This window comes from Epinephelus fuscoguttatus, linkage group LG2 (assembly GCF_011397635.1).
Source record: "Epinephelus fuscoguttatus linkage group LG2, E.fuscoguttatus.final_Chr_v1".
NCBI classification, from domain to species: domain Eukaryota; kingdom Metazoa; phylum Chordata; class Actinopteri; order Perciformes; family Serranidae; genus Epinephelus; species Epinephelus fuscoguttatus.
The window spans coordinates 28,588,126-28,600,430 of NC_064753.1; the positions used below are offsets into that span (position 1 = coordinate 28,588,126).

Below are 12,305 nucleotides of genomic sequence, written 5' to 3' on the forward strand. Positions count from 1 at the left end.
GTTGAAGATGTGTCTGAAGCATCCACGTTATAGAATATGTAGGTTTTTTGCAGCAACATCCATATGTGAAGCATTGTCTACATGAGTCTGGCCAGACATGGATGTAAACTGTAACTGCACAGAGGCATACAACCACAAGGCAGTGATTCTAGTTCAGTTCATCTGTCTATTTAGAATTAGCCAATGAATAATTTCATTTAACGTGCAAAATATTAAGCAAAATTGCCACTCCAATTTAAATCTAAACTGGTCAAATAACACTGTTAATGCCTGACAGTTTCTATTGCTATGGGAAACAACATAAACTCTCAGAGAAACAGTGACTCATAAAACAATTGATTTCTCTAGATAAAACCATTCATAAGGGCTTCATGTGTCATTGTGTGCAGGGGTGGTTTCACACATTCAAACAAGCATGCAGTGGCTTGATATCCTGGAACACACATACACAGACCTCTATTCAAAAGCATAGTCATCTGTTTGATGTTGCTTCTCTATATCGTCCTGACCCTATGACCTACATTTTGTGTTGCAGAAATTGGCTGCCGGGGTGAACCAGTTTGCCTACACCTGCGTTCAGGACCATCCCATCTGGACCAACCAGCAGTTCTGGGAAGCCACTTTCTACAGTGAGGTCCAGGGTCAGATCCGATCCCTTTATCTTAACACTCCAGAGGCGAAAGACACCATCACTGCGAGGCTAAAGGTATGACAGTAAACTGATATAATTGTTTTTTGGACAAAACAAGACATTTTGAAATGTAACCTAGGGTTTTCATACATGGTTATTTTTCTTTTTATTTGTGAAATATGGAATAGTAAAAAAAAAATCACAATTAAAGGATAAATGGGAAAATCATCCACTGTTTGAACTATTTGCCACTCTGCAGATCAGGGATTATTGTGTTTTAAAGGGTGAAGCCTTTAGGAAATTCTGTCAAACTCAAACGTTTCCTCTGACCTCTCCAGGAGGCAGGCCACGAGCCTGCAGCACCCAGAGATGAGGAGCAGACAGCCATGGACCTGGCAGCAGAGCAGCTGCGTTTGTGGCCCAGCCTGAGCAAGGAGAAGCAGCACGAGCTGGTGAAGAATGAGGAGAGCACTGTGTTCAGCCAGGCCATCCACTACGCCAGCCTCATGGTTTACCTGCTAGTTCCTTTGGACACTAGCAAGCTCAAGCTGCTCCGCAATGCCCCTGTCGCTGACTGGGAGAGCGGCAGCAACAGCATCGTCACAAACAGGTCAGCAGAGCAACTGCACGGAGTATCTGAGGGGAGAAAAGGATGTAATTATTGTTTAACTCGTCTTTACTGTCCACTTACATCAAACACATATTAGACTACAACATATTTTTGGCTTGTTCCGTATTTGTACGGTAGAACAATCAGTCTTACCTGGAGGAAACCTTGAGGTAAGGTTTCATGATTTGGGAGTATGTGCGCCCCTCTTAATAAGGTGATGATAAGTATGTGGGCGAATGTGGCGAAACTTGCAGTCTACATGATACCTTCCTGTCAAGCCAGATGGAACTCAGTACCTCTCCTGTTTCCGGCCCACATCCATCCTGTGGGCTTACACCACTACTGCTCAAAACAGAGTCAGGCTCATTGACTTCTGTTGGGAAGTTTAAAGCCCTCAGGGCGTCTTTAATGGGGCTTCACTGTACTCACCCAAACCAAACAAAATAGCAGTGGAAGTGATTTCCCGTGCTCTGCAGCAACTGTGGAGTGAAATAAATCTGGGATGATCCCCCATGTATGTATTTTCTTAGAATTGAAAGGCATGCAGCCAAAAAAGTATTGTTCCGAATTTCAGGCTTCGTTATCAAATCGTTAGAAGAACAAAATTTTAAAGCTGTGTGGAACTTTTGTCTCCCCCCTCTGGCAGAGAGTAACCACACAAACACTGTGAGTATGTGCCTGCAAATGAGCTTACCAATCGCTTTCTTCTATTGACTTTAAACCCTCCTCTGAGCGCAGACTTTATGTTTTTATCTGGAGCATCCACTCCAGAAACTTTTCTTGGACGCTTCTGACAACTTTCTATCATAGCTTCCACCATAATCCTATCTCCTGCTCCAAAGCTGTGGTCTCTACCCCCTTCGTGCCCCCTCTAGCTCTGGCTAGTAGGGTTCAGTGATATGACCCTAAAATAACATCAAAATATTTTAGGTTGTTTTTGCGATTATGATATTTTCGATATGACAAAATTCTGAAAAGAATTTTATTATTAATTTCAAGAACATGCGGTTGCAACAAAGTGTTATTTTGTATGTCAGCTTAAACGCAAGTTTGCCTTTAAATATTCAGTAAAAACACATAAAAAAGTATTGCCCAGTTCTTTAGTTTGTAAACAACAGTAACTCTGAGTGAGGTTCAGATTTTGTGTAAAATCTCAATTGTGCATAAAATCAACCACAATTTACACATCGAAACAGTTACCAAATACCAAAAAATATACCCTTGAATCTATATATATGTATTGCGTTTTTGACGAGCTTCACGAAGGCTTACCTTATAACAGGTTTACAACAAAATGACCTGATGGCACAGATTGCTGCATATGCATGGCGAGAGAAGAAGAGGGCGAGAGACATTGTTTCTATGAAGTCACTGACCTTTTTGGAACTTAACTCTTCCAACATGAAGCCAGTAGCAGTTTGCTTTTACCCATTCTTGGTGTTGCTATGGGTGACGGTACAACGTCATTATGGACTGGCATAACTTTTTGTGCATCTACACGGGAATTGTGTGTACTGCGATTGGCTTGATTGTATTGTGTGAACTTGTTTGACAAGGGCTTGAATATAATAGACGCACATTTACATGTAAAAGTCCCACAATTTAGCTTTAATATTTCAGTTTGTGTTATGTACAGCATTTTGAGCTTCATTAAATATTTTAAATACCTAAATAGCCTGCAGAAGAACAAAATGTTACTCTTTTGTTTTGTTGTTATTTCTAAAGCAGAAATGCTGCAGCCAAGAATTTGTTTGTGTGGAAATTTTCTCAGTTCTTTCTTTCATTTTTGCCCCAGACTTGTTTGTTTTTCACAGAGGACATTTGGATTTCATCACTAATTGTGAATCTAGAGGGAAGGTTGCATCATTATCTCATGTGAAACACTCTCCTTGGCTAAAAGAGTCTCAACAATTGATTCAGGCATCCACACTTAGTCCATGCCAGGCTGCAAATCACTCTCGCTTTCACTGCTCTTTATAACAGTTCATCCTCAAATCCATTTCTGTCAACACACAGCTTTCAGATATCAGATCAGATCTCCTGGGACATGCTGGCAGACCTCTCTCATTCTCACTGTGTCGTCATGTGTGTTTTACAGCATTGCTGGTAGCGTTGCAGAGAGCTTTGACACAGAGAGCGGGTTTGAGGACTCGGAGAACAGCGATGTGGCCAACTCTGTGGTCAGGTTCGTCGCCCGCTTCATCGACAAAGTGTGCACAGAGAGTGGAGTAACCCAGGAACACATCAAGAGCCTGCATAGCATGATCCCAGGTACAGCGCTCACAGTGTCCATTCACACTCTGCGGCTGTCCTAATTCCCTCAGCTTTATGCAGCGTAAACCTTGCATGTGCGTGTGTGTTCTCGGCTCAGGCCAACAGCAACAGAGGCCTCTGAGCTGATTAACTCCTGACATGTTCAATGGCCTTAAAATCTGTAAATACACACTGTGGTTGTAAGACAGTGTGTACATACATGTGTTTCTCTGTACCAGCTCTGTGTGTGCACTTGTGTGTGTACATATGGTGGCTGACCCTGACTTGTGACCCACAGGCATCGTTGCTATGCAGATGGAGGCGCTGGAGGCGGTTCACAGAGAGAGCAGGAGGTTACCTCCCATTCAGAAGGTGAGTGTTGTTCTATTCTTGGCTGCTGGGTCTGCAGCTGTATGACAGTGTATATACAGTTATATGGCAGGGGTAGACTTGTTAAAACCTAGACCAGGGGTGCCACATACAGCCCAGTTTGATCTCAAGTGGGCCAGACCAGTAAAACTGTTGCATAATAACCTATAATTAACAACACCTCCTAATTTGAGCCATCCCTTAGTGTCAAGAAGTACAAGCACATTCTGAAAATGTTCAACTGTTTACAAAACTGATGGTAAACAGCCTGAGATGTCTTGAGAAAAATAAGTGCAGTTTCAACCATAAATCTCAGTTTTTCCACATTCAGTCAGTCCACTCCTGTGTAGTAATACTGGCAGTGCCAAACCAAACTTAAGTGGAAGCTATTGAGGCAGCAGGTTAAGTTATCCCCTGTCTTCCAAACCATTTACAGTACAAATCAAAAATGTTGGCAGTGCCTTAGCAACAGGGTTCCACTAATATTAGTTTAAGAGAGAAGTGTGATATAAGAGAGAAGTGTGATGCAGATTCTTTTGTACTGAAGCTGCTGAATGCTTCAATGTCTTTAAATATGACCACAGTAAGTATTCATTGTTTTTTCAGAGAGCTGTTTTCTGGTCAGGGTCAAAAAGCCTCTTAAGAAGCATTTTACATGAAATAGTAATAAGAACTTTATTCGTAGTGCGCTTTTCGAGCTAAAATCACAAAAATACAACACAAAAATCATACTAATAAAACATAAGCATATACTTACGTCTACACCAACATATACACTTAAACACATAGATACCTGTAAGCATGCATACATGTCCACATGGCTGCCAATACATAGACTCCCATACACACAAGAAGTCTATCACCTATCAGGAGAGGCCAATCTGTAAAACTACGTTTTCAGACGAGATTTAAAGACGTGAACAGGCTACTCACTGTTTAACTTGCTTCTGAAACCTGGCACTTCTTAGCCTTTACACAAGTGCATCCTTACACACACCAAGCTGACCATCAGCCGTGAGTCAATGTCGGCAATGTTGAATCAGCATCCAAGACAGCGGAGCCCTTTGGTGAATGAAATCACTCTGATTGGCAATTCAGCTCGGTGCACAAGAAGAGAAACTGAATCGAGAAAGCCAAACAAAAATGTGAAATCGAAAAAACTTGTTACATTAAATTAGAGTTTTTAGCCATTGAGCTCTTTAGCAGAAAAGGCTCATAATTGTTTGTGTTACTGTTTGCTAGCACACGGTAAATATTATTTGTTCTTTATACATCGTGTTGTGTTGTTAACGTGCTAACTGGCTAACTAGCATCTTGAAACCAACCTGTTGGTCTTCCAGTTTTCCTTTTTTAATGATGAATACAGACTACCGCCACCTGCTGGGATGGGGGGTTATTTCCTCTCACGCAGATGCAGAACGCACATGCTAGTTGGTTGTTGGATGTAGTCTTTGCGGCATGTTCAAGTGCAACTTTTTGGCTGCAACACAGGCAACGTGAGGTGACGCAACATTCTGCCACTAATACTTTGATGTCAGTTTGGTGTGTCTGGGCCTATAGGTGTGCAAAGTCATGCAGTGGTCCACATTGGACCCTTCTGCGGGCCGGTTCTGGCCTGCAGGCCATGTGTTTGACACCCCTGATCTAGATCAGCAAGCACAAAACTGTCACAAGTTAAATGTCATTAGCCTCAGAATATGCATAGTGCCGATCTCATCTAATGTTTTCCAGTCATCATCGCACTTTCAGATTTTACCACTTGGTCTTTTGGACTTTGCTGTGCTATATGTCTGCCAGCTCTCTCTAATTCCTCTTGCATACACTCACACACACAGACAGACACCATGCCAGCACTGTCTTGGGAGCAACCTGGAGAAAGTGGTGAGCAGTCTGGGCAGATCGTCTGCTGTACTTTGTGGCTAACCTCTCACATGTTTATGTGTTGGACAAAGCTTCCATCCTGGCCCGCTGGCTGCAAGCAGCATGCCAAAAAATACTAAAAAGTGTGTAAACAGCACTGACTCTGGATCCATGACAGGTCGGAATAGTAGTAGTAATGGTAGCAATAACACAAAGAAGAAATACAATGAAGGCATTTAAGGTGCAGCTCTAATAAGAAGTTGAGCTCGCAGCAGTAATGAGGTGCAGAGGGACTCTCGTCTTGGTCTCGCTGTCCATTCAAAGACAGATTCAAGACGCTCTTATTATCTCCTGGCCAGACCTCAACTCCCCCACTTTGGCTGTGGCCTTAATGGGAAATGCTGTGAATGATCTAATGTCCCTCCTCGTTCGTATTTGTGACAGTGGAACAACTGAGTGTTTCTCTGCTGGCTGTGGAGGCCAGAAGGAGCTGCAGCAACACTTGACTGTTGTTAGTTACAGTTCATACAGTAGAATAAGTTCCTCATATGGTGTTTGATTTGGTTAATATTCATTTCTGTCAGGAAAACACCGAAATGTGGTTAACACCTGGGTATTTCATATCATATAAGGCACATGTCATGCTGTGTTTCCTGTTTCCTAATTCTTCATCTCCCATTTCCTTCTTTCTGAAGAAGTGCTGTTAACTTCCACGAAAACAGAAATTAACTTTGAACCCACACAATATGAAAAGTACTAAAACCAATACTTCCTGAAACACAACCGCTTTGACATGATTGCAGACAACAATGTAAAACAAAGGGCTAACCCCTGCCCCACTGAAAAAAAAAACTGATAGGAATTAAGAAACCGGTCAAGGAAATGAGTCTTATTGTACAAGTAAGAACATACCACGTCAGCTAGTTTTCATGTGTTTAAATTTCAAAAGCATAAAGTGAAAACCAATGAGTATTTGAGGTCACAGATTTATTGGTTTGGCCAAATAATCGGCAGCGATAGTAAATTTTAAACATTATTAGCAGAATTTGGCTCTGATAGTGGTCGACGCGAGAGGTGACGGTTGTGCTAAATGAAGTAAAAAGGGGCTGATCAGTGGTTAGTGGACTGTGTCTCAGTGTTTTGTTCCTCATTTTAACATGTATTTACGTGATTTTTTTTGGCTCAACCGCAACAGCGGGGCCAGCCCTGTAAAGGTGAAAGTCTGTGACTGAATGACTCAGTGATGAAGTCAAATTAAAAGCCCTATAGCAGTTCAGAGACGATCCAGGCATATACAAGGTTTTGACATAGTCTTGTTTTATGTTTTAGCAATCGTGGAGAAAGTATTTTGAGGTTGTTGTTTTTTTAATTAATATTTTAAAATTACTCCCCTCTATCAGCCGATTAAGCAGCTATCAGCCTCTTCCTGTTCATTATTATATTGACCTTTTAAAAATTCTAAATTAGTCAATCTCCACTGAGTCCTCAGTACAATAAATTAGATAAACAGAATAATTTTTACTCAAAAAACAGATCATGAGTTTAGCTTGGGGGGTTAAAAATTGGTCTCTACAGAGAGTATGAATTTGTTTTTCTTGGCAAATTTGTTTTTTCATCTTCATCTAATGCTTGGTGTGTGTTTGTGTGTATGTGTGTGTTTTTGATGATGACGTGCATGGGAGGCTAAATACGTCCAATGCGATCATGTGGTGCTGTGATTTGACATTATAATGATAAATTGATTTCCTGGCCTTTTAGAACATGATTCTCTGACGCAAATGCTTCTGCCGAGTCCCTCATTTAAAAACATTTTGCAGTTGAAGAAAAATACCCAAATTTGATCTCAGACGTGCTTCTAGGCAGGTACAGTTTGTGTGTACGCATCTGGCCCTGTGCTTAATGTTCTGCTCTGTTTTCCCATCAGCCTAAGATTCTGCGTCCAGCGCTGCTTCCTGGAGAGGAGTTGGTGTCAGAGGGGTTGCGGGTGCTTCTGGATCCTGATGGCAGGGAGGAGGCTACTGGGGGCCTCCTGGGGGGCCCTCATATCCTGCCAGCAGAGGGAGCCCTCTTTCTCACCACATACCGCATCATTTTCAAAGGCACCCCCCATGATCCACTCGGTAAACACTTAACCATTGTAACACTAGCTTTCAAGTTTCAGTTCAATTAAATATCAGGTTTTATATCTTCAAGCTAATTTTCACTTTCAATATAATACACGTGCTTTTGAATTAAAGACTATTTATCGTCGTTTTACATAAAATGACATTTTTTTCTTCGACAGCAGTGCATTTTTCGTCACTTAGCAGTTATTTTCAACTAAAAATTTAGTCCCATGTATTGAAACCATTCCATCTTTTTCTGCTCAAATAGCATTCAGCGTTATCCTGTATCACTGTAATGATCTGTCTGGACCACTAGTGGTACATAAGCTCCCTCTAGTGGTACACAGAGGAATCTCCAAAATGTTTTTTAAACATTAAATACATTTTAATATATATATATGTAATACAGCATATTGAATGAAATTTTTAAACTATGGGATCCTTAACATGTCATTTACAATAGGTTTTTCCTTTCTTGTGTCCTATTTTTGTTTTGATATCAGCCTGCTACATTGTTGCATTCAAGAAGGTAGCACCCGCACACGTCCATCTTTTGTTAAGAGCTAAACTGTAACAGCAAGGTAATAAGTGGAGGCAAAATTAATGGTTTAAGAGGGCCTAATATTTTCTGAGGTGGTACGCGGTGTAAAAGGTTTGAAAACCACTGTTCTAATTCAATAATTTTAACAGTAAGTGGGGTTGCGCCCTAGTGACGTCCCTGGTTCACGTCTGGCAGGGCACTTCTGTATCATGTCATTCCCCGTCTTTCTCTTTCGTCGTTTCCTGTCACCTCTCTACTGTCTACTAAATAACAGAATTTAAAAACTAAGTTATCAGCAGGTGGTCCAGTGTGTTGTGTCTGTAAGATGATGTCAGTAGTGTGATGCTGATCTTTGTCCCTGTGTGTGTCCAGTCGGGGAGCAGGCAGTAATCAGAGCTTTCCCAGTGTCCACGCTGACCAAAGAGAAAAAGATCAGCATTCAGAACCAGCTGCAGCAGAACATACAGGAAGGCCTACAGCTCCGCTCTGCATCATTTCAGGTAAACGCTGAAAAAACGAGTGTGGACATCAGTTCCCAAAGATCTTAAACACAAGGGTGGATGCAGTGCAGTGTGTTTTAGTGAATGTGATTAATGTGATGAATGAAGTTTTAGATAATCTGTGGTTCAGTTTCTCAGATATTAAATGTTTAAGGTAATTATATTAACTTAATGTCCTTCCTGAACTCAGTGGCCTGCGAGAGGGTTCACAAACTGCACAAACTATTATACAAGCAGTAATACTTTATTAAATGACAATGCACAATCAGGGTGGCACATTTGTCAGAGACCCCGCTGGCTTGTGTTTCATAACATGAGCTTCATTTGTAGAATCAAAGCAATTTTCAGCCAAGCATGTGTTTGTACTCTCTAGATGTTCCGCTGTAAAAGTTTTTATGGTTCATTCCTATCTTTTACTAACATGTTCTTGTGTTCTTGTGTTATTGGATTTTGGGTCACTTGGTCCATGTGGACATCTCTTTAGAGTTGAAATTAAATGTGTGTGCTTGCATGTTTGTTGTGGAAACCATACATAGGCTGGCTAGCCAGTGTTGTGTTAAGATGTGGAAGTTGCAGATCTGCACACTTTAGCAAATGTTTGGTGGCAAAACAAAGAGGAATCTTAGCACTGATACAGCGAAAATTGACCCACTGACCCATCCCTACATTTAAAGGTGGCTTCAACACATGTTGATGCAGTTTCACTAATATCTCTTGCAGCTGATAAAGGTGGCGTTTGATGAGGAGGTGAGCTCTGAGATGGTGGAGATCTTCAGGAAGCACCTCCAGAGGATCCGCTACCCACAGTCCATCTTCAGCTCCTTTGCTTTTGCAGCAGGACAAACAACACCTCAGCTAATCCTTCCAAAACAAAAAGAGAGGAACACCGGCTTCAGGTTTGTGGTGCAGTTTCACAGAATCAAGCTCTGGACTAAATCATTATTGTAAACAAATTTGCCAAACATCACTGAAGGGAATCACTTCCAGGTGTCATCTGAAACATTAGTGTAAATAAATGAATACCTCAGGAGTTTGTTTCTCCTCTGGAAATGTTGGAAGTAAACCTCCTGTTTTGATGCTGAAACTGCGCCCATTAAATGACGTTGCCATCTGTCCCGCACTCCTCACAGAACACTGTCCAAAACTATTGTCAAAGGAGCAAAGCGGGCTGGGAAGATCACCATGGGCCGTGGCAGCCAGTCCACACTGAAGAAGAACGACAGAGGCAGCAGGATGACCTGGCATGAAGATGATGACATTTCAAGTGAGAGGAGTGACACACATGCATGAGAGGGTGTGTTGGGAGAGGTGAAATAAAAGGCCGTAATTCACCTTTACATGTGTGTGTTTTAGTATCAGATGACGGTGAACCGCCACCCAGTAGCACTTTGCGAGCATCAGAGAAGTCCACCATGGAGCAGCTGGTGGAGCAGTCCTGTTTCCGTGACTATCAACGTCTTGGCCTGGGCACCATCACCGCCAGCTCGTCTCGCTCCAAGTCAGGCGAGCAGTTCAGGATCACAGCCGTGAACAGACTCTACTCCCTCTGCCGCAGGTATGTACCCGCTCTCTCTAATCTCAAATATGCACACACTACAAGATTTTAAAATAATGGCACATCACACACTAAGATTATCGTACCAGAGGGAGCCTGAATGCACCACCTCACTTGATTTCATGAGGAAGCAGATGTAAATAAAACATGGTCGTGGTGCAACATCTTGCTGGCAATTCACGATGCTTTGCACAGAGATAAACAAAAGCAGAAGGCTAAACAAGTCTGGATGAATGATTGGGGAGACAAGGTCAACAAGGCTGTCTGTTCTTCAGTGAGAGCTGGAGGTGAGATTTTAACTGTTGATTTTAAAAGCTGTCAACAGAAGGATGCTAGCTATCGTTAGCCTCAAGGGCTAGAATGTTTTCCATTGCTTGGCTACACTGTCAGCTGCTCCATACTGATGTAATCATAAATGTTAACATCCAGACTTTAAATCCTAAATATCAAGCATGTTTGAAATTCTCAGGGTGGCTCCGACGGGTCTGCGAGCAGTTCAAGAGCTTTAAGACTGGATCTATAAGCCTCTCACATTACCAGATAATCTGGGCTGAACATTGTTACTGTCCAAGGTCCTAGACTGGATTTCTCCGCTGATTGTCAGGAGGGGTGAATCGGGAATATATCAGCCCAATATTCCTGTAGTCTAAACTCAGATTTATTCTACAGACATCAGTATTGTTGCTTGTGTTGTCAATTGTTGATTAAAAAAAAGACTTCTTTTTTTTTTGGTTGAAGGAGGTCCTATCTATGCACTTTTTGTGACATAATAACAGCTTGTGACAATTTATTATGAATAAATCATAGACCTCTGAATCTGAAAAAATGCCTGAAAGGGTGCTGTGAAACAGGAGCACAGAAACAGCATACTAGCTCCAACAAATTAGAAATTTGAGATTTATATTTATAAGATTCAAACTAACTAAGAATTTCTTAATTGCCATTTCTCAACAAAAAAAACCCATATCTGAATCCCAAAGAAAAATAAATACCAACCAAACAAATCAATATTATGATTGATATTAATAATATTATTAATGATTAGTGGAATATTTGGGTCCAGCCCTACTGATTTGGATTCGTAGCCGGACCAGAAGCTTTGTAAACCTCAGTATTTTAAAAGACCGGTGAGGAGTTCTCCTTTAGCAGACAGATGTTTGACTTATTAATTGAGACAGCTAGATTTAAATTCAGTCTGTCACACAAAAACACAAATGCTGTGACTAATGAAGTCATAATCCTACTTAAATCTTGGCTGCGAATTCAGTGAGAGAACATTTATCTCTGTGAATGAACAAATTGCTTTGTGGTGGTTTATTTGCGGTATATTATCTTTTCCGTAAACCTTGTATGTTTGAGATGTCTCTTCCGTCTCTCTCCATCAGTTACCCGGGGCTGTTGGTGGTTCCTCAGGCCGTACAGGACAGCAGTCTACACAAAGTGGCCCGCTGCTACAGACACAACCGTCTGCCTGTTGTGTGTTGGAAACATCCTCGCACTAAAGCCGTGCTGCTCCGCTCAGGAGGCTTCCACGGCAAGAGTGTGGTGGGATTGTTCAAGTCTCAGAACCCTTCCTCAACAGGTGTGCATTCACAGCGGCTTGAGTTTCTGTTTTAAAGGCTGAGTTGTTTTATTTTTCTGTACTTTTAAAACACATTACTTCAGCTAACCGACCTAAGCAATAACACCTAACTAAAGCTAACTGGCTTGAGATTTTTTAGTTTGTAGAATTGAAACTAATCTTCACTATTTTCATTATTTATGCCATTTGTGCTGCTTTACCTCTGAAAAAAGACATTTGATGGTTAGTCTATCAAACACTTGACCTGTGATTCAAACTGATTTCAAAACACTGGTGATTATTTTTTGTCTGAATCGAGT

At 41.5% G+C, this 12,305-nt stretch overlaps 1 protein-coding gene across 1 annotated transcript in view; it reads left to right on the forward strand.

Moving 5' to 3' along the window:
* Window positions 1-12,305, forward strand: part of sbf2 (SET binding factor 2) — a 129,580-nt gene that overhangs the window by 90,613 nt on the left and 26,662 nt on the right. Inside the window, exons 18-27 of the mRNA XM_049596115.1 lie at window positions 536-706; window positions 970-1,241; window positions 3,340-3,512; window positions 3,793-3,866; window positions 7,648-7,843; window positions 8,742-8,869; window positions 9,590-9,765; window positions 10,000-10,133; window positions 10,223-10,424; window positions 11,810-12,006. Of these exons, the coding sequence (XP_049452072.1) occupies window positions 536-706; window positions 970-1,241; window positions 3,340-3,512; window positions 3,793-3,866; window positions 7,648-7,843; window positions 8,742-8,869; window positions 9,590-9,765; window positions 10,000-10,133; window positions 10,223-10,424; window positions 11,810-12,006 (1,723 nt within the window). The remainder of the gene's footprint in view (window positions 1-535; window positions 707-969; window positions 1,242-3,339; window positions 3,513-3,792; window positions 3,867-7,647; window positions 7,844-8,741; window positions 8,870-9,589; window positions 9,766-9,999; window positions 10,134-10,222; window positions 10,425-11,809; window positions 12,007-12,305) is intronic.